Here is a 27171-nt window from a genome sequence, read left to right as displayed (position 1 = left end):
TAAAACCTACATATGTATATTTATACTCACATGTATTTTTAATGTACAGAAAACGTTTGATCGTTAATAAATCTGGCATGCTACAGAGTTTTGTTTTTTAATTAACGTTCTTACCTATCACATTAAAGCAATAAAATATTGTAATTCGATTATCCGGGGTTTTCTATTATCCGTGAACACCCATGCCCATCATTACCCCGGTTAACAGGGGTTCTACTGTAAAAACTAAGAAAATGGCAAAAAAATCTAAAATCTATATTTATTGTTTAGCGATAGTGCATATTTTTATATTAATTCTACATAATGAAAATTGCCACTTCTTCTGTGTTTTTTCTATGGGATCAGTTTTGTAAATTTTAAGTTTAAGAGTATCATGGCAGGTGGTTCTTAAATGAGGAAAATAAAAAATTTCTGTGAAAAAACAGTGTACATACCACGGCTTAGCTTGAATAGTGGCAAATCGGACAAAAAAAAGAAATGGTTTTATTTTGAAATGGACTTGTTTTATAGAAGGGAGCCCAAGAAACCTCCAATGATAATATCATAAATAGAGGTTTCATTCTCTATTTTAGTCCCTTTGTAGACTATCTTAAAGCTAGTAGTGGTATTAAAAAGTAATCTATAGAATAAGTAAAATACAAAATAAAATATTGTTTTCATTTGTCAGATGTGTTACTATTCAAGCAAAGCAGCGATATGTAGAACCTCGTTCGTTGCTACTGGTTGGCTGGTGACAGATTTGAGTACTACGTAGATGTATGATTACTTGTACTCAAAATGTTAGAGTACAGAGCACTGATGCTGATACTTGAAACATTTGAAGCTGAGTAATTAGAAGTCAATATAACTTAATGTATAAGTACAAGGCATTCATATTCAAACACTTTTGAATACAAGTATTTGTAATGAACACTAAAAAGAAAGAAAGAAAGGTTGACTAAACCTAATTTATTCGTGCTTATTATTCCATAACCTGAATATGAATATATTTGATGATCTAGTTAAAATTTTTGCAAAACTTTTTTTTTCTTTTTAGTTAAATTAAAGAAAATAACTTTTACTTCCAAAATGATTTGATTATCAAATTCAATATGATTAATAGTTGTATTAAATACAATCTATATAGAGTGTAGATAAGTTTTATTTCGTACAACAAAACACATGCCATAACACATTCAAGCTTACACTTAATTTCCGTATACATGATCGTCGGTTTAAAACCGAAGTGCAAATTTTCCTAAATTGTGTTTTGCAGTATTTTACTTGGTTTTCTAAGGCCAAAAAGTCCTAACTAAATATATGACGTACTAATTAAAAATACAATATGATCAATCAAGATATATCAAAACTAGAAACTAGCTAGTACTTTAAATCTATAACAAGTATGACGTTCGCAGTGAAACGTCCAACCAGAAACTTGAATCTGCTACGGACAGAAGAGGTGGTATTAACCCGTCTTCAGATAGGCCATACTCGACTCACACGCGGTTTTCTCATGAAAAAAGAAAATGCACCAATGTGTCGCTACTGGGGAAACAATCTCACCGTTAGGCATATTCGCACTGAATGTATTGCTCACGAACCACACCAATTCTCTTCAGATTTACAGGAGAGGTTGAGAGAATATCACACAACAATAACAAAACTTTTTAAAAATCATTAATATCTATGATCACATATAGTCCAACTCTAATTCAGCATGTATAAGTGGACGCATAATTTAATATAGTAATTTACTAACTATGTCATTTCTAATTGTAACTTTGTAAAATGTGAATTGTAATTGTAAATTTGTAACTTTCTCAATTTGCAATTGTAACATTGAGAACATGTCAATTGTAATCTACTAACTTTGTAAATCCAGTGTAAATAACCCTAGTGGTCGAAACACTTTAATAATTAAATCTATAATACAATTCTCTCAGAAATTTTCATAAACAGCACTTTACCATTGTAATGATCATCATAATACAATGATAATTGAAACTTTACTCCCAGTTTTAAGTAAATTGTATTTCAATTCGAAATAAAAAATAAATCTGTAACGCTACAACCTATGAAGAGACAGGGGTTCAGTACTTTGTAACGAAGTACTGTTACTAAACTAAACCAACGGTTGTGCAAGGAGGTTATTTGGTCAGAATCACACTCGACCGTGAGAACCCAGGGGGGCTCCAGAGCCCACAGGAGTTGACTCAGGGCTCCAGTATAACAGAAAACAATTTTCTGCCCAGCCGGATTCGAACTCGGGTCCTTGGAGTTAGTAGCCACGCGCCTTAACACGGGGCTACCCGCGCTCCGCATTGAATTCGCAAAGAATTTATAATTAAATTATTAATATATATATAATTAATTAAATTAAAAATTACAAATCATTTTTAATTGAACGGTATGTATTTGAGTAAAACAATTAGTTGATTACAAGTTTACTTGCAATTTTTGAGTTTTATGTAACCATTTACAGAAGCATTCGATCATTTTGAAGTTTGAGGTAATGGATTACTAAAGCAATCATGATTGTTGAGTGCGTGTACGCTTGATTCCTCTTCGTACTCGGTATTCATATACTTTTTATTCGATATCGAAAAATAAATCAATAACTGCCCAACTAAGATTACCACCTATTTTAAGTAATCTACAGGAATACTTCTGTTGAATTCGTATCTTATTGTTAGTTAATTTCATGATTCAACAAATCGTGCAAGAAAAACTCCTTTCTGTATGAGTTGAGGCTTTTCACTTCATTTTACTTTTTGAAATATATGAGACCATTTAGTGCGACTTCGCTGTTGTGTTAGGGTAATTCTTCCAAAAATAATTATTTTGTATCCATCGTCTCTGTTGTGGCATAGATCAATATGTTTTTGGCCTTATCAATTTTCACAACTTAATATACATCAAAGGCTACTATTGTATTAATTTTTTAAGCTGGAAATCGCTAATTATCATTATTTTAATTTATCAAAAACCATCCAATTCTCCTTCCTTCGCCCTGAGAAAGATCGTGTTTTTCACATTTAATATATTGTTAGGATCATGAACTTGTTAAGACTAGATTTTGTTTCAGTTTTCAAGCCTTTTAAGTTATAGAAGGGAAAATCCTGCAATGCAATATACTCTTTATTCAGGACTCATTATATCACAATTTCACAGAATCTGATTCTTATTATTTTGACAAAATTTGAATTTCCTCTTGAAGAGTCTTGCACTTGAAAGCTCATAATAGTTTCTTGTCTGGTTACACTGCCAGTTTCCTTCTATAGCGTTTTCTAACAATTTGTTGTTTTGATTAACAATAGAAACCCTTAGAGCCTTATTATGGAAAATAAATAGTCGTGGGCTTGTCCATCCACATTCCTTTGTTACCAAGGAACGTTTTATAAGCGTTTATCCAAATATGTTATTATTTTATCTCTTACCTCTTTACTCGGTATACTCTTCCACTGACTGGCTGATTGTACTTCATAAACTAAAGTAATAAATAATTTTAATTATTCAATTATATATATATTTTTTATTTTAATACCGACCTGGTGGGCCTTATATGGTTAATATAACACTTAGAATAATCATTCGAAAAGATTTTATTTTGTTGTATTTCTACTTCACATACAGCTCCTTTGCTTTAATAGTGGTACAAATAAAACAAAAATTGTTTCTCACTTAACGTGTTCCACAGAATGTGTAGTTTCATCTTAGAGTGGCACATCTTCATTTTTCACCGTAGAACAGATGTGCTGGTGTTAAACTTTAATCAGTCTTCCTTGAAAAATGGCATAAGGCCATAGTCATTTCAGTATTTTTATGAGGTTAGTGCAAATCATTTTCTTGAACAATGACACATTTTAGTTCGCAAGTCGTAAGCAGTTTTTTGTTAACAGTGATATATTTGGGTCTAAACTTATTCGAACTTTACGATTGTTGAGTTGAAAGCAACAGACGTAACTTATAGCTTCATTGTTTAAATTTCCTTCGATATGTGTGTGTGTGTTTAGCAGATTATATAAACCAAATTGATATAAAAAAATGTTTAGCAGCGAAATTTTAGCACAGACGCAATTAGCGCATAGGATGACCGTTGTGAAATTATTCGGCGGAGCTATTGCAAATTCCTGTCTACTTGGTCTGATCACAATGAGAGCTCCCGTTACCTTCTCCCCTCCCCTCCTAATAGTAAAATGATCGGGGATGGAAAACACGCAGTTATTTCACCCCAATTTTTCATTACGTTAATGAAAACTAGGTATAATTACTATTCAAAATGGATGAGTCTGTTAAGTATAGGTAGGGGAAATAAAAAATGGCGGCTGTTTCAAAACGTTAAAAAAAATATTTTTCATTCGGAGCTCTATATCTTTAAAACTACCAACAACAATAAAAGATCTAACAGAGCATCATTTAAAGAATAATAATTTTTCTAAAATATGAGCCCTAATATTTACGTTCAATAGTATTCGAGATATAGCTTTTTAAAAAGCAACATTTCATAACAAAATGTACTAAAAAATTAGTAGTAAGTGAATTAATTTTTAAAAATCAATATCTCAAAAAATATTCGACGTACAGATATCAATTGGCACTCAAATTAATATTATTTTTTTTTCTGACCTATAAAAATTAAGAACTACAAATTAAATGTATATATGCAGAAGAAATGAATGTATATATGCAGGCAAAATATGAATCTTGTTTTGCCAGTGTGGCATTATATGATAGGCTGCCGGGTCCGCTGAAGGCGGTGTATCGATGTTGGCGTATGTTGCCTTTAGCATACTAGGAATAGGGAGGAGCTATTCCGTCTGGCGACTCAAATTAAAGCTAGTTTAATGAGCTATAAAGTAGTTTATGCCGTTTATCTTTGTAGGAGGAGCGGTTTTCGAGATATTTGCTAAAATAAATTGATTTATAGTTGTTCAAACAAATTTTCATGTGCAAAATTTATATGCATATGCGAATATCATAAAAACTACTACAAATACAAAGATGCTTGTCATAAACTAATTTATAGTAAGTTAAATTACCTTCATTGCGAGAGCTGGAAAAAAAATGTATGTCTTGTAGTTTAAGAGATATATTTTTCCAAAGTTCAAACATTTTATCCGAACAACTATAAATTAACATTTTGTGAATTTGTTTTGTTAAAAATCATAAAACATAATACTCCTACAAAGAAAAACGTTATAAACTATGTAATAATAAATTTAACTAGATTTAATTTGAGTGCTGGCAGACATCTGTACGTCGAATGGTTCCTGAGATTTACTTATCGTCCGAACAACTATAAATCAATTTATTTCAGCAATTATCATGAAAACTACTCCTACGAAGATAAAGGTCATTATTAATACATTAAACTAGCTTTAATTTTAATTTTAATAGATATTTGTACGTCGAATGGCATTTGAGATATATTCGTAGATATTTTAAAATAAATTCACTAACTACTGGTCTTTCAGTACATTTTTATGAAATGTTGCTTTTTAAAAAGATACATCTCGAGAACTATTGAATGTAAATAGCTCTATTACGTCTGATATTTTAAATAAATTACTCTTCTTTAAATAATGTTCTCTTAAGTTTTCTTTTGTTGTGGGTATTCTTAAAGATATAGAGCTCCGAATGAAAAATTATTGTTTTTTATTCCCTCTTATACCTGGCATACTCATCAATTTTGACTAACTTTTTATAAATAGTTATGCATAGTTTTCATAAAAGTCATAAAAAATTGGAGTGAAATAACTGCCGTTTTTTTCTTCTCTGCTCTTGTACTATTGCTATGTATCGTAGCGTTCAGTAAATGAAATTAGTAGTTCTGTGGAAAAAAGTAAAGACAGCAAAGCTTTAATTTTTTACAGAATAAAATCATACATAAAGACCTTAATGTTCCCTATGTAACCGATCTAGCCCAAACCAGATATCACTCCTTCCACTATAAACTCCCTAACCACTCAAACCTCCTAGTTTATAACCTTGCATCCTCTTCCATTCCTGACAATCCTCCGAGGCGCCTGAAAAGACGCCTGTAACACTCCATTTTAACTAAGACCATATGTACATTACAAAGTAATTGAAAGAAAGAAGAGAAATGGATTGTAAAAGTTTTAAATTTAAGAAGGAATTATATAGAAAAAGTTATATGGGACAAAGGCAATTAGCCGGCATTTTTAAGATTTTAAAAAAGAAAATGATATCAAAATAAAGGTATCCTTGAGAATGACCTGAGAGTCGAAACGGAAGGTTTTGAAAAGAATAAAGTTGAGAAAAAAAGGATCAAATTTGTTTTTAAATAAACTAAACCATTCTCAAACAAGAATATATTAATAAAAATTAATCTAATTTCAATAAAATTATTTAAAATAAAAAAAAAATTTTTTCCAATAGTAATTGTGCGGGTCAGCAAAAACATTAATTTATGATAAACCTATGTCTGTACACAATATGTACATTTCTGATCAAGGGTCACACCCAAAATGAAGCATATAGCTTTCACTCTAAAAGAAAGAGAAGTGAAACGAACATTGATTGGTGGCCCAATTTACTACACCTGACAACTTCTTTTCTATCTTCAGTGTCAAAAAAACTATACGTCTTCAAGGTTGTTGAAATGACGCATAAAGATTTCTTTAATATAAAAAAACTTTCAGCAGCCAAATCTTTCAGAAATATAGGAAATGAAGTAGTCAAAAGAAACGAAAAAAAAAGGAAACTCAATCATGGTGTTAAAAAAACTCAGAAAAAGAACTTGAAGTAAACATTGTATTACTACAGCTCTCTGTGGAAAATCATTATCAATATTATCTAAGACATGCATATTCAAAAAAACTTCTTTGGCCCCAAAAATAAACAACATCTGGACTAAACAAATAACAAACTTATACCAAAATTTTACTATTCACTCTATAATATTGCTATCTATACCTGTCGTTGATCGCGATGCCTGGCAATTATCTAAATTTATCTATATTTATTAATTAAGATTACTTGTGTCCTACAAAACTATTACAATTATTAAATTCCTTTCCAAAGGCTTTTATGTTTAGCAGTTTACCAATTATATATCTTTATATTTATAAAATATTGTTACCATTGAAAATATACCATATATAATTTAATAAGGCGTGGTATTGGGCAATATGACAGTATATAAACTATATGAAGGAACACAGTATTTATTTACATGCTTTATAAATGATTGAATGATACAAATAAATGGTTTGCCATGAAATATTGTTACATTATAAGTTATTACCGAATATATCTAAATAGCTCCTGATTTGGGTGATGCATGTCGTGGTGTGTCTTGGCGTGGGTGTCGTCTTGTGCCTAAGATTTGGCGTTTCAGGTCTGATTAGCTCTTCCTAGGACTTCTTGTCGAAGTGCATCCTCCTCTCCTTACTTCTGTCCTCTTTTGTTCCCCACTTCTCTACTTTCCAATCCTAAGTCCCCCACTTTTCTTAGTGGTGTCGCCTTTTTCGAATCCTATTTCCTCATTAGCCACGCCCAAGAAGAATTCGTTACAAGGGGCTACAGTGTTAGGTATAGGTATATAAACTGTCTGGATAATGGTTTTTGTCCCTTTAATATTTCGTAACCATTACACTCGATGGGAAAGGTATCCCTGTGTTGACGGACATCTGTACCCGGACATGTATCGACTAAGTGACAAAGACTTTAATAATATCGCAAGGGTAATTACATATCAAGATTACTTTTGTCATTGTCAATTTTGATTGTAATTTCTGTTTTCTTTTTCGGTTTCTCTTAAATACTGTGTAATTTATAGTGAATATATAATCTGGTTAATTCGAAGGTATTTTTCCTTAAATCCCGAATGAAGAAGTGAACAATAAGTTGGAGACATAGGTAGAGTGTTGCCACAATATTCTCATTTAAAAAATTTAGTTCTAAAAGATACAAATATCTAAAATACAAAAACTTAACAGAATATAATGAAATTTGACGTCAATATTTGAATAAATGTATATTTAAAATGTTTATATGCTTCTACTGTAATTAGCATTACGTAAGATACGCCACTGTTCAAGAGAAGCAGCGATATGGGTCCGTCAGATCGTGTGTCAGTACTTACTTCTACATAACATAGTTCAGTGATAAAGAAATAAACTTGAGTAGCTTTCTCTAACGACCTAGTCAATGATCAGTTTTATTCATGACTGTCAAATTAGTCAGATATTGAAATTCATTCTGATAAAATATTTTTCCAAATTATTTGGAAATTGGAGTCCTTCAGAGATTTATCTAACGTCAGAGGATTGGGTTCATTCTACTAATTAGTTTAATCTGATACGTATTTCATTATATCACTATCACTGACTTTTTTTTTTATGAAATTTTGCGTCAATATATTTACTAAAAGTACAAGAAACCCGGTGCACTTTTATATGTGTATGTATATGTACATATTCCATGTTTTTTATAGATATTCTATCTTATTTAACAAAAATTATAACTTATTGTAAAAAAAAAAAATTATGTATACAAAACATTTACGCATAAAAAAAAACCTAATCAAACACCAATTTTCCGACAAATCTAAACCAATGCCGAATATATCCTCGATTTAATTTTTACTAAATTGAAGCCTATTCGTTTTTGAAGTTTTTTTAATATTAGTTGGCCATCTTTAGCCCAAAAGGACTCAGAAAATATTTATAAGTAAGGTATAATTTAAAACATTTCTTGTTATTGGTTCGCGCGTAAAAGCCGTTCCGAGAAATTTAGTTAAAATAGATCTAATTTCTATAAGGAAATTTTACCTACTTTACGATGGTGCAATTGGTATTTAAATACATTCGGTAGTTTTTGAGTGACCGTTTTCTATTTAGCAAAAAACACACACTTTAATGAAAATTCTTTAGAATTTTTTTGAAAAAATCGAAAAAAATGTGAAAAAGGGCACTTCCGGTCTGTCGATACATCCACCTGAAATCTTCAATTTAAATTTCACACATATGCCATATTGCAAAACCTGGTTATTTTGACTCAGGAGATTTCAAAACCTTTATTTCCTTCGAAAACTGAAATAGGAAATTTTGCTCAATCTAAATCCTTTCCCTTACTAAAAGTAAAAATAGTTGAATACTAGTTCATAAGTCGATTTACATTATCATAATTCCACAGATAGACAAAGGAAACCCAAATAATGGATGTTTTAAATTAGTTTAATCTATGATGAACAATTAAAGTGATAATAAATTGCAATTTTTGTTTAAATAAAATAACTTGTATCCAATTTAAGTCTCAAAAAACTATTTCTTTAAAAGTCCAATGTTTCGACCCATTTGGCCATCCTCAAAGACGAATTTACGCGCATACCAATAATTTAAAAACTTCTTGCAGCCTAGGTCATCAATTTCAGTCAACATTACCTCAAGGAAGGTTAAAAATATTATTGTGATAAAGTATTAAATTGATTTGTAATTAAAAGTTTAAATATTAATGTGAAGAGTGACAAAATAAGGCAATTTTGACTGAAATTGGTGACTTAGGCAGAAATAGTCCGCAAAAAGTTTTTTAACTATTGGTGGGAGTAGTAAATTTGTAATTAAGATTGTCCTTGAGTATGTGCGAATTGGCCGAAACGTTGGAATTTTAAAGAAATAAAGAGTGTTTTGTGACTTAAATTGAGTACGCGTTATTTTATTTAAAATATAATGACCAGTCTAAAGAAAGTGAAAAGATAATATCTTTGTGTACGGTCATAAGGGCTTCAGTCACTTTTTGAACATTAGGTGATTATGTCGTAGTATTATCCAAATCAAAGCTCCCGGTTGGTATTAAGGTCTTTATGCTTCAGATTGACTTACTACTATATTGTTTTATAAAAATAACAATTAAAAAAATATCAATAATTAGATTTTACGTAATGGTCTGAATTTTGTTTTTGCGCTCCTGAAAAATTCATATTTTCTAGTTAAGCTCTTATGACCGCGCATCAAAGATATATATTTTTTTATTGATAGATATTACAATCTGCCACACAGTTGTGGGCAATAGGTAATAGTGATGAATGATCTCATACATACTAAAATAAAAAATAAAATAAAAAAATAAATAAATTTAAAAAAATACTCTCTGAAAATATATACAAACAAAAGAATAAACAAGATGAACATAATCAAACTATCTGTATGAAAAATAAATAAATAAAATAACATACTGATAAAATAATATATACAATATAATCGACCTGAGGATTCCTGAGACCATTCTATCCCCCACGTGTTAGGGGTAGAGCAGAGCTCAAAAGATGCCAGCGCATCCCTCTCGCCGCATCACTGGTTACAAGATATATACATTACAATTTTTGAAATTCTTTTGTAAACGATATATTATTGCAGAAGATTACTTTTTAAATGATTCTTTGACTTATTAAAACTTATTATAATATTTTCTTAAACATCCTAAAAATACAACTTGAATTTTCAGGATGGAACTTCATCTAGCACTTTGGCGCCATTGCCGAACATGCTGCTACTAGTATCAGTGATAGCTGCCCGTGGCGTTGTATATTGGGCACTCAACGTCTCCATTCTTTTCTACATCTTTATGACAGCGACCATGCGACTATTTAAAGCAGTAAGTATAAAATAAGTCAGCAAAGTAGCTGCAAACATTTACCAGGGGAGGGAAAATCAAAAATTTTGTTCGGATATCCCACCTTATCGGAGAGGTCTCGGGATTATGGAATAATCTCCCAACGAAAGGATGGTACGGGCTCACTATCCTCGTTTTGGGACATTTTCCTCTTTAAATACCGTTTATATGCTATTTGTCAATACATTTGTCTTTCAGTGAAATGTTTACTACAATTTTCACAGTAGGTTCTTAAATCTCAAATTCCCCAAATTTTTGAGATGAAAGGAGCGACCTCTCATCTACCTCTTTTATAGTATAAGAGCCCAAGAGGAGAAAAAAGGCAGTTACCTCACCCCAATTTTTGATTACTTTGATGAAAACTATGTATAATTAGTAGTCTAAATTGGTGAGTCTGCCAAGTATAGGTTGGGGGAATAAAAAATGGCTGCTGTTTCAAACCGATAAAAAGAACTAATTTTTCATTCGGAGCTCTATATCTTAAAAAGTAGGAACAACACTAGAAAACCTAAGAGAACGTCATTTAAAGATGAGCAAATTTGCTAAAATATGAGCCCTAAAAGAGTTATTTACGTTAAATAATTCTCGAGATATAGCTTTTGAAAAAGCAACATTTCATAAAAATGTTGTGTGGGACGTACTGAAAAATCAGTAGTTAGTGAATTTATTTTGAAAAACCTATATCTCAAAAACCATGTGACGTACAGATGTCTATTAGCATTCAAATTAAAGCTAGTTTATTTAATGAGCTATAAAGTAGTTTATGATGTTTATCTTCGTAGGAGTAATAGTTTTCATGAAATTTGCTAATATAAATTGATTTATAATTGTTCGAACATATTTTTATTTGCCAAATTTATATTCATATGTGAATATCATAAAAACTACTACCCCTACGAAGATAACTGTAATAAACTACTCTATAGTCAGTTAAATTTTCTTTATTTTGAGTGTTGACAGACATATGTGAGTCTTATGGATCTAGATATATATTTTTTCAAAATTCCAACATTTTATACGAACAACTACTACTCCTACTCCTACTAAAATAAAGATTATTAACTATAGTAAATTTAACGAGCTTTAATTTGAGTGCTGGCAGACATCTGTACGTCAAATGGTTTCTGAAATGAAGTTTTTCATAAATCAAACTTATGGTCCGAACAACTAAACATCAATTTATTTAAGCAAATATCATGAAAACTACTATTCCTACGAAGGTAAAGGTCATAAACTTCTTTATAGTCCATTATTCTAGCTTTAATTTAATTTAAGTGCTAATAGACATCTGTTGTACGTCACATAGTTCCTGAGATATAGATTTCTCAAAATAAATTAACTAACTACTAATCTTTCAGTACATTTTTATGAAATTTTGCTTTTTAAAAAGCTATATTTCGAGAACTATTGGACGTAAATAGCTCTTTTAGGGCTAATATTTCAGCAAATTTACTCTTCTTTAAATAATGTTCCCTTAGATTTTCTAGTCTTGTTGGTAGTTTTTAGGACATAGAGTTCCGAATGAAAAATTAAGGTTTTGAAACAGCCGCCATTTTTTATTCCCCCTACCTATACTTGGCAGACTCATCAATTTTGACTAGTAATTATAAATAGTTTTCATTAAAGTAATCAAAAATTGGAGTGAGATAACTGCCTGTTTTTCTTCTCGGCTCTTGTACTATTACCCTCCACAGCGACGTCTTTGAAAGTAGTACATTTTTATTTGTACCTGTGCATTTGCTATGATTTAACTTTAATCATTTTAACACTTTTTTATTTACATTTAATTTTTTTTTATTTGGTTTGTCATTATTTAAAATAATAGTATCATTTTGAGTATATTAAGTCATAAAAACAAAAAAATATCACAAATCTTTAATGAGCGTTCTTTACATGTGCTTCTTACTAAGCGCTTAGTTTTCTACTTGGATGTTGTTTGTTTATGACCCTTGGAAATTGAGTTGGTTATTTGTATCCTTAATAACTTTAATTTGTCCAATTTGAAACTAGCATCTATTTTACACAAATAAGTATTCTTTTTATACATCTCATTCACAACATAAAAATGTTTAATATTAAATATTTGATACAAATATTGTTTCATAGTGGCCTCTTCTTTAAATTTGTTATACATTATTTTCATTAGAGCTAAACAAAACCTTTAAAAGTTTTTATTCCCTTTTTCTTGTCCTTTTTTTTTGGCGTAATATCTTCCGACAGGCTAATTTCTTTTTGTCAAGACTTGGAAAATCTAGAGGAATTTTACGATATGTTTTTGTTCCCAAATTCCTCGGCATTTTCCTTTATTTCTATATCCTTTTTATGTTTAGAATTACCTTATGTACATTTTTAAAAATTTGTACGTTTTCTCGTGTTAAATCAGTAAATATCTTTAAAAAATGCATTAATTTTAATTAAAACAATAAGATGAAATTGAATACAAATAGCATACAAATTTATCAGTGCAATAATATACACATACAATTATAGGATGTATTATTAAAAATGGAAAAGTAATCTTAAAATAGAAAAAAATATCGACTGCACTTAAGAATGGAAAATATATTGGATTTATTCTTATCTATTATATAATTGGTAAGAATTTAACCTTATAATGTGAGGATAGCAGTTATTGAGGTTTTTAAAGGGTCCTCATAAATACATAGCCTAGCAAGTTGGTTCGATATTTTCTTTTATTTTTTGCATCCTTCCTTTCTTTATCCACTGCATCATCTTTTTTGTATTGGTCCATTTTCTTATCATCAATAATTTATAGGCGATTTTCTTGATAATTTATGTTTGCATTTTCTCTTAGCAACAATTTTGTGCGAAATAACTCCTTTGTATCTCTATAAAGTTATTCATTGTATTAGTTTGTCTAATAACATAATCCCCAAGTGTTTATCTTTAATAAGGAATAGGAACTATATAAGATATTAAATAAGTTTTTTTTTTTAAAAACTGCTGTACTAAACAAATATCGTCATTTAGCTTTTCATGTTCGTACCCCGGAGCTATTCAACTCTATAAAACTACATTTCCTTATGTTTTTTTTTTTAACATTTCTACAATTGTTACAAACACTGAACCGAACTATGTGTGAACACCTTTTCTCTAAGCAGCTTGTTATATGATTATCTTATCAATTTTCTTCAAATTTATGATTTAATAATCAAAATCTACTTCTCTCTAAGAAAAACTTCATTATAGAAAATAATCTCCCTCTCAGTTTATTCATTCACATATATGTAATATTTAATGTACACAACATCATAGACAGCTTTTTTATCTTAAATAATCCAAATCATAATTTCACTATAATGAACTAAAGTAATCATGTACTAATAATATTATCAAAAAACAAAACTTGCATATTTCAATATGAACTGTATAAAAAAATTAGAGAAATAAGTTTATCACCCAAACAATTGAATAATATTTGCACATTTTATCACATTGTGTCACCATTCCCACCTCTTAAATGAAATCAGAGATATCTCTTTCTTTGGTTTACTAGCAAATCATATAACCACATATGTATAAACATATATGTATGTTTATTTTTATCGATTTTATTCATTATTAAAAGACTAGAAGAGTGAGTGATTAGAGGAAATATGATCAGTTAATGAAGTACATGAAGTACTAAAAGACAGATCTTTTGCATTGTTGTATAATATAATAAAGTTATCCCATGTGGTCTATAAAATTGGGGGAAAAAAATTAGTGAAACAGTACTCAAGTAATTCTCTGGCTTTACCTCAAAGAAAAAATTTTTAAAAACTCCCAGCTGTATTAAATTTATGAGCATGTTATCACTTATTATTGAAATAAAAAACATAGAGATTGTATAGTTTTCTCTAAGTTCTTCTTTCAATATGATGCTTTTTATAGCAGATTCTATATTTGAAGAATAAAATGTGAAGCACCTGATTATAAAATGTACCTTAGAAGAGATAATTTAATATGTATGCTTTTATTTTGAACTATGAAGTTGAATTTTTTATTATATTACATAATCAAAATTCTAATGCTATTTCACTACGGTCCTTACCGAAAAGAAAAAAGAAAAACAAAATTATCCTTTGAAGTAAACTCTAATTTTCTTCAAAATTTTATCCTGTTACATTCTTGACCTAAACCATTTAGTTTAATATTGCATTATTTAATTTGTCTTGTTATTGCATTATTTAATTTGTCTTGTTTTAATTTCTTTCAGTGCAGGAAACTGGATGAAGACAAGAACAGGATGAATGGAAATATTAATTCAGTTTACGAGTAAGGAAACGTTCTGGTATAAATATATATTTATTAATTTAATTCTATATATATATATTGATTATAATTGAAAATCCAAAAATTCTAGCTTAAGAAATATTTCGAGGCGAGGTCCATTACCTTCTCGGAGAAACCAGCAAGTTTTTGGGAGATTCTGAAACCATTGTTTATATTTTTGCAAAGCAAAGAAATCAGTATGTGCATTTATTAAAATGGTTATATTCACATATTTACGTTAATAAAGTAGAATTGAAAGAAAAATTGTCCAAGAAATACAGCCTATTTAAATCAATAAATACTATATAACAATTGACGCACAAGAGTATCATGTGCAGTCTATCTATTTCCACACCCTTCGACGAATCCATTTATTGCATCCCCTTTATTGAACAAGCCCTATATTTGATTTGTGTATATTGATTTAAGCTATCTTGACCATCAAACAAAATATTCAAATAATTAGTTTATATTTGAGTATATTTTTATTCTATTTATATATTGCATACATGCCTTTACAGCAAGGCTGTTGCCCGTATGCTTACAACATTTCATTTTAAATAGAAACATCTTGTGCTTTTAGAATTTTATTGTCATTAATGACATGGTGGCAGTTTATTTTAATCATAAATGGATAGAATATTATCGGTGTATGAATGTGTTAGTTAAGATGAGATATTCAATGAACTAGTGTTTATGGTATACAATATTTTTTTAAAATTATAGTAGGTAAAATTGCTTAATTATGCTACAAAAACGCCTTATATTACTGATCTTAGGTCATTTTCAAAAATTGTTAATGAGTAATTAATTGTTTTATGGTTCAAGAATTCAAATTGAGGAAAAGGAATAAATGATTTGAATCCTAGCAAGATATATATGGCTGTTATTCATTATTTTTATTGGGAAAAATTTTGAATCTATCACATTGTATATACACTAGTGATATGCGCATCCATTTATAGTACATTTAAAAACAAAAAATAAATAAATTAAATGATAGAAAGTAGACAAAACATAGATAATTCAAATTAAAGTTAAATAAAATATAATAGTACTACATAATCGATGGACTTATATGTTACATTTATGTACAACAACTATGGTCAGTCTGAAAACTCGTAACTCCAAAAATGCGGGACTCTTCGAGATCCTATCACTTTGCTCTCATATACATCTCTGATAATAGAAGCCGGTTAAAGAATGAGATCGTTACAGCCGAAGGAGCTTAGTTCTAATCGAGAAGCATAGGGTGCCGTAGAAGATGAACCGGGAGGATACGCGTAGAAAAGGAAAGAAAAACATTACTTCGAGCGTGGTTTGGCAAATGGCGGACTAATGGACTAGCCTACATGGGAGTGGGAAAAACAGTGGAGGTCAGCTTTTTAGTTTAAAGACAAGCATCTAGCCTTGGAAAATCCTTATTGACAGTCTAAGTGGGGAGAGTTCATTAGTAGCAAAGGGAGGCATCACATTAGCAATCTCCAATCTGCAGCGGTGCCGGTTCGAATCCGGCCTTGGGGGATTGATTTTAATGACGCATTGGCCTCTCGAAATGAAATCTTTATCCCCCCCCCCCTTCTCTCACTCAAGTTAGTTTGGTTGGTTACCGGTAGATAACTCTCCCCGTTTTTCATAAATTACTAGATAATAAAAAAAAAAAAGTTTAAAAGTTTAAATGGTGAAAGGCCGCTTGTAACGTATGGAATGAAGGCGTCGCGATGGAAGTCTCGTAACTGCAGCGGCGCTGGTGCGAATCCGATCTGAGGAGTTTGAACTTTAGTTCGTGGTGGTTTCACGAATGAAAATTTGACCCTCCCACCATGGTTAAAATAGGCTAGTTAACTATAGATAACCCTCCTCCTCCTCCACCTGTCTGTCAGGAATGACCAGGCAGAGGTCACTTAAAAAGAAAACAATAACGGAGTGAGTATTTTAAAAAAACATGTGACGCTCATGAAGGAAAAAAAATAACCATTCTCTCTCCTCAAAACCTGAGTTTGTATATTTCGAGAAAAGTTGCATCCAAATTAATGCCTGTGTCGTTTACCATCCAACTTTATTCTCCAGGACTACTCAGAGGATTATTCGAAAGTTAGGACAAAAGCCACACACTACTCAAGGACAATCCTCGCAACTCGACACTACTACCGACCGTTTTGTTCCCGATTGGCAATCTATTAAACTTTTCTTACGTCAGGTCCATATCAGGGTCATCAATGATGTGTAATTAATATTTATTTTATTGAAGCTTATTAGCTAGCTGGCAGTACAGCTTCAACTGAACTTTCCTCGGTACTTGTACAACACTTTCGTGGACTTTTAGGTAAGTCTCCAATGATTTTATATACATATATAATTTTTTCAACATTCCAAAGAAAAAGAAGTGGCAGTTTATTTAAAAATGACTCATCTGTAAGCTATTAATAGCCGAAAGTTTGATTTTTTGGCTCATTGAAAGCTGAAAATCCCTCACTCTTATGAAAAGTCGAGGTAAGCACTTATTAATTGGGAGAATGGTTGTAATTTCTTGAACAATGATTAAGGATAGTACTGCCTTTCTAAGACAAAAAGGCTTACCTCGATTAATATAAAATATCATGTAATATTTCACTATTCAGTATTAAGACATTAATGAAGATTACACTACCTTTGTAGTTAACCGACTTTTTCTAAAGAATAAGCAACTAAAGAAAGAACTCAATGATGGTAAATATGTTTCCATCAAGTTTTTATTTCTGAGATCATTTTGCTACAAATAAAAGATGTGAAATTGGAAGGATAAAATTAAAAAAATTGCGATCGGCTGCTGAGTTGCTAATACACAGGACATTGTTTAGTTCAGTATATAATATTAAAAGGGATTAGAGAGAATGAGTGGAGACCAGTGGAATCAGATTTTTTTTTTATCCCCTTTCATCTCATTGAGTTGACAATACCCAGGCAAGGTCTAATTCAAATGATGATGTAGGATTCCCATGAGTCCAGAATGATGGTTTCCCCCATGCTCTGAAACTGGTTCCTATCAATACTCAGTCCCTCCAAAAAATTATTAGTGGTTCTTCTACTTCCAAGTCAAACCCATTTCACCAAAAATCGTCTTTATTTTTCATCTAAGTAAGGAATATATTTTGTATAAATGTCCTCTTTCTCTGCCTCTATCTTGACACTCTGATTCTGATCATTCGTTTCTAATCTTATACTACTAATAACTCTTCTAAAGTTTTAATAGGATGTTGTTGGGACATCATTACGTTGTCTCAGGTTATAATACTGTAATGGTAATCTACGCTTTGCATTGATAGTGACAATACTAGTATATTATAGATTGAACCGTAAGCTGACGCTATTTTGTAACGACCTTATTACCTCTGGGACGAGTATGCTGGACGAGACCAGATGGGAAAGTAAACCCAATCTTCTGTACTATCTATGAAATACGTCCAATCCTAATTGAAATCAATACTTTTTTCACGTGTCACACTATTAAAGCTAAGCTAATTTACATTATTTTTGCAATTCTTTTTTGTGGAAAGTGATTATTATGTTATTAAAGTTATATTAATACGTACAATATGAAGTAGTTCGGTTACTTTCCTTAACATATCGTTTTTTGCTATTTTATCACAGTGGTTAAAATAGTACACATGTTTCTGCTATCTTATCATTTTGTATGCTGTTGAGACTTTTATCAAAGAGGCAACACACTGCCCATTGATTAGAAGAACCGTTGGAACAGTTTCTGTGATTGACCCCATTCCTTTCATTTCTTATTTCATTACATTGTTCTATTAAGATTTTAAAATAGTTATTATACGTTACTGTTAGGTATGGATGTACGAGCTGTTTATTTTGATTTTCAGTTACAATTGAGCAGCTAATTTCTAAAAAACACAAATTATATTGTTCAAACAAACGTTGGGTGTTTTTTTTTTCCTGTTTTTGGAATTAACTACTCAATTTAAAGATTCTTTTTCAATTATTTTCATAGCATGAATTGATTCGTTTGATTATTTGAAATCTTTAATTTTTCTTCAGAGTATCTAAAAGATTGGGTACAGTTTTATCTGACTATATTTAAGTTTTTTGTTTATTTTAAAACGATAATTTTTCTTTGGACTTTTGTATAAAATTTAATTTCAAACAACTCGATTTCTGATTTTTCATTGCTTCTTATTCCATTCCTTCAATATGCCTTTTATACTACATTAAATATGGATCAATACAAACAGTGACTATTTAATAATTAATTAAACGAGCTAAATTTATTAAAATTAAATAAGATTACACAATATTTCTCATTCTTTTCATTTACACATATAAAAAGCAATTGAATGGCATGGAGCCAGAATGGGTTTATTTTGTTATAACCTTTGCTTTTATATAATGCGGTTTATAGTGTTTTTCTAACTCCATAATTCCAAAATACTTATCTATAATATTGTGGGATATGAATTTTAAGTTTTCGTGAAACCCCTTTACAGAAATATTTACATTGGGGCTTATCATATTCTTGAACCGAGCCTTTCAACTAGAACCTAATATATAAATAAAAACCTACGTTTATAAAAATATTTGTGCATATTTTTTAGCATTGTATTGAACAATTTTGTAAAGGAAGGCTTTTTTAATGAAAGAAACATGATGTAAAAACTCTGGTATGATTTTACAATATTCTTCCTGCAAAAATTGTTTAAACTTTTTTTCTTTTGGAGGGAAGTCGTTCTTCCAGATAGAATGCTTTAGAATGTGAAATGCAATTTCAATTATTTAGATGTGGGCTTTTGGGATGGGTTGGGAACCTTTTTTTTATTGCATTATCAAAGCGGCCAAGAGCTGAAGTGGAGCAGGGCTGCTCGCCCCCCCCCCCCCCGGCCTTACCTCGCATGTTCAGTGGTGCTCATTTGATGTATTGACAGAAGGGAATATGTGGCCTTAGGTGTCGTCTTCTCTTGGTTCTAACAATATTGGAAAAATTGTTTCCCATTATAAATAAGTCACAAGGCTTTTCAAATTAATTGCAGTAACATAGGTTGAAAAATTAGACAGCACTGTAGTTCCTTAGAGACGACTGTCAATAGTACGTTTGAAGTTCTGTTTCTCAATATAATGGTTATAGCAGATAGATCCTTGTAAAACGGAAGTCACGGTGTAGTTATATTATTATTATTATTTTATTTTTATACCAGATCGGCCTGGTGGGCCTTACATGGTTGATATAACTTATATTATATATTTTTTTTGTTGATTATGAGGGGGTATAGTCATACAAATGACACCCCTAACTATATACAATGTTCTTATTAAAAGGAAAAAAAAGAAAAGAAAGAGATAAGAATAATGCTTCTTAATAAAAGAGGAAAGTAAAATAAATAACAAAAAATAATGATATTGGTACCCTTAAATAAAACAAACAATTGTCTTCTAATAGTAAAAAGAAACAAGTTAATTTGAAAAAGGGAAGAGAGAAGAAAAGAGAGGAAAAAAAAAATGAATAAATAAAATGAATAATAATAATATGTAAATAGAGGTAGTGTGACTATGAATTAATTTTATATTTATTAAAAATGTATAAAAGAATGTTCTTCAGCAGTCTGGGCTTCAGTCTTCGGGGTGAGGTTGGGTTTCTCAGGTTGTAGGTCACTGCTCCTTTAACTGTCGGCAACTGGGAGTGGAACTTCACGATGTACTTAGGGTCCCTGTCTTATTATAATATGTAAAAATTTTCAATCTCCATCAGGTAATGGGTGCCTTTTAGGTTGTATCCATCTGCTTTTTAAATGCTATTAATCCGGACACAACTTTTTCAACTCCTTAAATCAAACTGTAACAAAAGCACATCCTTGTTTTACTCTGGAACGTACGTAAATTCGTTTTAATTTGTTTACCTCCTAATATAATTCTTCCCATATTTTTCAAATTTATTAAAGTTGCATTAATCATTAAAGAGAACTGTTTACTAAGATTGCCACTTTTTTTCTATTAAATTCAATGATTGATCGATTCTTCTCGGGTATTTCATCATTTATATCAGCTTGATAACGTTCTTCACTTGACTCACTTTCTGTTTTTTTTAATTACTCGCCATCGTAACTACTAATTACCAAGCAGTCGTGGGTGGATTATTTAGTAACCTCCATAATGGTTTCTATAGTATCATAGGTCGGCTTTTCCGTGGTTATTTGAAGTTGATTTTTGCCTATCTTTACAATCAATTTAAATAATGTAACGAATCCTGAGGACGCGGGTCTAAGGATTCACCAATTTTCCAGCACAGAAGAAAGTGTCCATAAACAAATATTTTCAACCTCATTTCATCCTAATTTAAATGTAAAGTCAATATTTAGCTTGGGTAATTATTTCTTGCTGCCACTTTGAATGGGTGTTGTGACAAATTTTTTTAATGATCAATATCATAATGAATAAGTTTAATTTGTTACTTGTTGAAGGGAAGACGAAAGAGGCTTACCAGCTCATACAGCCGTGAGTAGGTGGCCTGGTGTGGGGAGGTCTCTATGGAGGAACCATAAGTTCAACACCACCGAACCAGCACGGGACCACTGGAACCAAGATTCGACCCGGAGGGATAGGGCAGCCTTCGGCGCAAGGGAAGAGCTGAAACAGAGGCCGAGCTTTAGGGACGCCTTCAGCTACACGGAACCTCGGCCCTCGCGGGAGTGGGACGGTGATCCCCGCAGCAGCCCTGGACCCAGCAGGTCGCAGCCCAAAGCGGTCCAGAGGGAGAGGAGAGAATCCAATCCCACCAGGCCCAACTCCCTTCAGGAAGCCATCTTGACCATAAAGCCTCTGCGCCAAGTGCGGCCAAAAATTCCAGATATGCAAAATAGGTACTAAGTAATAAATTTGTTGAATAAACTGAAAACAGAATGAGTATATATACAAACTACAGTTTCAACAAATGTAGATACGCAGACACAACCAAGACAGCCATTTGGCCGCGAAGTACATTATAAAAACTTCTTACCATTATTTATTCAGAAACGCACCTGATTTTATATTCAATTATTCCAATCAATTGACTGAATTTTGAAATTATAATTTTCTTAAGTAGACATGTAAATAATTGTTATTATATATTTAATTATAATAATTATAATGTGAGTTAGAAATTCATTTATTCCTTCTAAATGATAATAATCAGTCCATGCAGAGCATATTTACGACTGTAGACGTGAGTCAACCCTGTGGGTTCGGAGGCCCTCGGGTCCGCCTAGCCTTTATTAAGTGGGCAACCTAAATTAAGGAAAATCTGGCAGTGGAGTGTGATCTTGAACAAATCGCCTCCTTGCAGAACCGCTGATCAAAAACCGCACTTAAAGTATTATGATTGACCGTAGAAGGTAGGCCTGCAACTCTACGCCATAACCCCTGATGAAGACCTGAAACTCAGGTCGAAACGTCGGCATAAAATAAATAAATTTGGTTTTGTTTATTTATGTTGTTCTTTGCTGACCGCACCCCCCGACAAACTTCTCCAATCATTAATCTACGGTCAACTATCTACACCTCATTATGAATCCAGTAAAACGGGGCCAACGACGTAAAAGGAGGTGGTTTGTTCACGATCACGCTCAACCACCAGGTTTTTTCCCCGATTATAGATCTTAGGCTAAATGTACTCTAAGAGTATTCCCTAACCCACAGGATTGATTCACGGCTACAGTAACAGAGTTAATAAACAGATTTTAATATTTTTTAAAAATATAAGAGATTAATTTTGGGATTACTCTTGTTTAGCTATTGTAGGGTCAAATAGGTACAATGTTACAACGATGAAAATACTGGTATTTAACCATACATGAAATTTGGGATTGGTTGAGGTCAGAAACATAATTATAAAATCATTTCCTTGAAACGGGCGAAACATGGATGACCATGTTGGCGTTGGCAAGATTGTATGGCTACCGCTGCGAGTAAACTGTTTGGCATCAGAAATTGGAAGGCAGGAACTAATAACGGAGAAAACCGACGATTTATTCTAGAGAATGCCTTGGCGAGACTTGCTCTAAATATATTGGGATGTAGTGCAGCTTCATAATGATAATTTTCTTGGTGTTATTATTACAAAGCATTTAGATTTTATCTGAAAAATAAAATCAGTTGGTTAACAAACGAATATACGAAGACTTCTAAAGTTCTCAGACAGGCACATTGTTCTATTATGACAATTTCATACGTATTCACCAAATAAGGTAAGAAGGTATATCGATCTTACGTCATGCCAAAACAGTAATGGTGACTTTTTTGCGCGGGAAAAAAAAATTAAATTTAATACGCAGTTTAGGACTAAATAGTGATTTTATAAATTTAAAAAAGAAATATCAGGAGGAATTTTCAATCTTATAGTAGGAATCTTTATAATATAACTAATTAACATTAGACGCCCATATGTAGGTTCATTGTTTTGATTTCCTTCGATGTTTAGCACGGACCAAATTATCGCACAGAATGACCCTTGTGAAAATGTTCGGCGAACCTTTTCCAAATTCCTGTCAACGTGGTCTGATGGACTGGCTGACCACAATGAGAGCTTCCCTCACTCTCTCTCTCCTCCCCTTCCAAATAGTCCAAGAGCCGGGGTGACAAAAAGGAAGTTATTTCACCCCAATTTTTGTTTATTTTAATAAAAATAATGATTAATTACTAGTCAAAATTGATGAGTCTGCCAAGTATAGATAGGGGTAATACAAAATGGCGACTGTTTCAAAACGTTTAAAAAAATTAATTTTTCATTTGGAGCTCCATATCATTAAAATTATCATTAGAATATGAAAACCGACTAGAACATTATTAACAGATGAGTAAATTTCCTAAAATATTAGACTTACTAGAGCTATTTACGTTCAATAGTTCTCAGGATATAGCAAAAGGTTAAAAAAAATGAGTAGGTTGTGAATTTTTTTTTGAGAAATCTATATCTCAGTAACCATTCGGCGTACAAATGTATATTAACACTCAAATTAAAGCTAATGTACTATAAAGTAGTTTCTTACATTTATCTTCGTAGGAGCAGTATTTTTCGTGGTATTCAACTAAATGTTGATTTTTAGCTATTCACAAAAAAATTTGATTTATGAAAAATATATCTCAGGAACTATAAGATTTCTGCCAGCACTCAAATTAAAGCTAGTTAAATGTACTATAAAGTAATTTATAACTAGATAAAAAAAGGTCCGATAAAAAAAAGTGGAATACCTAATTGCTAAAAGAATTGCAGTTCCTATCTGCAGATTATCGACTCTTGGACAAAGTATATATCGATAATTTTGGACTTATTATCTATTTAAAATAAAGGATTCAATTGTATAGGACGTAACATTCCTGAGATATACTGTCTATCCCTCCTAACGCTGAATTAGACAAAACAATCACATAATTCTACATATCATCTTCCCCATAATAGCTCTTACATGGGTACTGTAAATTAAAAATAGTTGGAACCTTTTTATATAAGTACCTAGTTTATAACTACTGTATAGTAAATTTAACTGTCTTTTTTAATTTGAGTGCTGGCAGACATCTGTACAACTTATGGTTCCTGAGATACATTTTTTCTCAAGTCAGAATTTTTGTGTGAACAGCTAGAAATCAACATTTTGCCGAATATCATGAAAATTACGAAGATAAACTGTCTTAAACTACTTTATAGTACATTAAATTAGCTTTAATTTGAGTTTTAATAAACATTTGTACGTCGAATGGTTTTTTAGATATAGATTTCTCAAAAAAACATTCACTAACTACTCATTTTTCAGTGCGTTTTTTATGAAATGTTGCTTAGTCTTGAGAACTATTGAACGTTAATGAATCTATTAGAGTTCATATTTTAGAAAATTTACTTAACTTTAATTGATGTTTTCTAAGGTTTTCAAGTCTTGTTGATAGTTTTAAAAATATAGAGCTCTGAATAAAAAATTATTTTTTTTTAACGTTTTGATACAGCCGTCATTTATTTATTCCCCCTACCTATACTTGGCAGATTCATTTCATAAATTTTAACTAATAATTATAGCAAAGTTTTCATTAAAGTGATTAAAAATTGGGGTGAAATAGCTGGGTTTTTTTTCTCCTCTTGGGCACTTGTACTATATGGCCAGTTTCCTATTTACATATTATTTGTTTAACATATCATAATCCTCCATGTTTTATCTAATCCTGCGTCAGGAGGGATTGACAGTGTATCTCAGGAATTAATAACTCAATGACAAATGGTTCGTTTTGTACAATTGAATCCTTTATTTTAAATAGGTCATAAGTCCAAAATTATCGATATATACTTTGACCCATAGTCTATAATCTGCAGGTAGGACTGCAATTTTGTTACTACTTAGGTATCCCACTTTTTTTTATTTGCCCCGCATGGAAATTTTGACTATCATTCACTTGAACACGCAGGAAGAACATTATTTTCTCATACAAATAATAATAATAATAAAGTAAAATAAAAATAAAGATATTTGATTATCTCAAGATTCCTGGTCATTGCTGTTTCAGTTCAAGATCTGGATTGAGGTAAGGTAATAAGGTTAAGTAGGTAAGTAAGCAAGGGATTATTCATCAAAACAAGTAGGGAGGGGGAGCCATGGACATTTCAGTACGGAAAAGATGAAACCAAAATTGTAAGAAAATTATATGTGATTATCGCAGTTTATTTATTTGTTTTGAACTTTATTATTTGCTGAAAAAAAAATTTCCATTGAACTTATAATTTTATTTTTTTCACTTCAAGAGGGAAGGGCAGCTGCCTCCTCTACCCCTCGCTGGGTACGCCCATGTAAATAACGGAAATATAGGATTGTCGCAACAACCATTTTTGAATGTTAAAAACCACCATAAGCATGTATACTACAAGTTTTGGAAGGAAAAAAGCTTATTGTACATGCCCATGATAGTTAAAAGTGGTCATTGGAATAAGTATAATATCAAAGTGTTGTGTTTGAACAGTCCATTAGCTGAGGGTGTCAATTAGGGTGGTCCCTAAATCTTTCACTCTGAGTGGGACAATACGTCCCAGTGGACGATTAAGATTGTCTGTAAATAACTTCGGGAAATTGGTTTGCTTTCTCGTACCACTAGGACAATAACCCATTTTAATAACCCATAACCAATTTAAATTATGGCGCTTATAACGCATAATAACAATAACCCATCATCAAATTAAAATGCACCCTAATGATCAACATAAGACGGCATTCACATGGCGTCGCTACGCATTTACGCGAGAGACGCTATGAATTTACAAGGATGCCGTTTGGCCTCAAAAATGCTCCCATAACTTTCCAGCGCCTGATGGACGAGTTTTTAGGGGAATTGACGAATCTATATGTCAGATTTATATGGACGATCTTCTAGTGTTCAGTGAGAACGAAGAAGATCGCGTGCAGCATTTACACAGTGTATTCCAGAGAATTGGCCAAGTTGGGCAAGTTGGAAGAAGACAGTTTCTACGAAAATGGACGCCGAGAGAGGAAGATGAACAGAATGTGGCAGAGGAATACGGATAAGGAGGAATCTTCGTCTAACGAGAGTTCTGAGGAAGGAAGACCGATAGATATGTAGGATGTTGAGGACATCATTAACGAAAAGTGGTGGCAGATTATATGGAAGACGAGAACCACTGGATTGGTCAAAGTTGAATGTAACAAGTATGAGAAGAGCACTATCACGACGATTTTGTTGCAGCCAGGCGTGAAGAACGACCAGATATGTACAATGTTGAACATAGTGCATATTCGAATGCTGGAGTACAATGCTTCGAAGCCTGGAAAAAAATATCACCATCATGTACGTTGGGAATGAAACGCTTTTGGGAGAAGATCAAGCGGCCATGGCGTGATGAACATATAGGAATGGACTGGACATTCGTCCGATGCAGGCTAATGGAGGAAATCCTTCGGAAGGACGAACGCCAGAGAGAGGTGACTGTAGCATATCATCAGGGCAAAACAAATAACCTCGGAATCTCTGAGACCCTGCAAGCGATAAAGAGAGAGAGGGTACTTTTGGTGGGGGATGAAGAAGACTATCACAGAAATTGTTGGGAAACTGTGAAGTTTGTCTGCACAGAATGTATGACAGACAACCACCAAAAGGGAGACAACAGGAAATACCTACCGCAGATGTACCGCTCTTAAATGGATCAACATAATTGATCTCTTTAGTAAGACAGCAATGGCGCACCAGGTGCAGGACAAGTCGTCGGAAGCAGTGTTGACAACTCTCCAATTGTGGATCCAATTCTACAGAGTTCCAAAGCGT

General features: G+C 31.8%; 1 protein-coding gene across 2 annotated transcripts in view; it reads left to right on the top strand.

Moving 5' to 3' along the window:
* The window catches only part of LOC106690562 (uncharacterized), a 39345-nt gene extending 17331 nt beyond the window's left edge, over positions 1 to 22014 (top strand). Inside the window, exons 5-7 of one of the 2 annotated variants that reach the window (XM_014436029.2) lie at positions 10450 to 10599; positions 14837 to 14895; positions 21342 to 22014. In XM_014436029.2, the coding sequence (XP_014291515.1) occupies positions 10450 to 10599; positions 14837 to 14895; positions 21342 to 21747 (615 nt within the window). In that variant the 3' untranslated portion in view covers positions 21748 to 22014. Of the gene's footprint in view, positions 1 to 10449; positions 10600 to 14836; positions 14896 to 14983; positions 15219 to 21341 lie in introns of those variants that run through there. The other variant, XM_014436031.2, reaches the window with a different exon arrangement.
* Positions 22015 to 27171: the final 5157 nt, after the last annotated feature.

The sequence above is a fragment of the Halyomorpha halys genome, unplaced genomic scaffold (assembly GCF_000696795.3).
Source record: "Halyomorpha halys isolate HHAL.00 unplaced genomic scaffold, Hhal_1.1 Scaffold1757.1, whole genome shotgun sequence".
Classification (NCBI taxonomy): domain Eukaryota; kingdom Metazoa; phylum Arthropoda; class Insecta; order Hemiptera; family Pentatomidae; genus Halyomorpha; species Halyomorpha halys.
The sequence above is the reverse complement of the archived record's forward strand: the minus strand, read 5'-3'. Positions and strand labels throughout refer to the sequence as shown.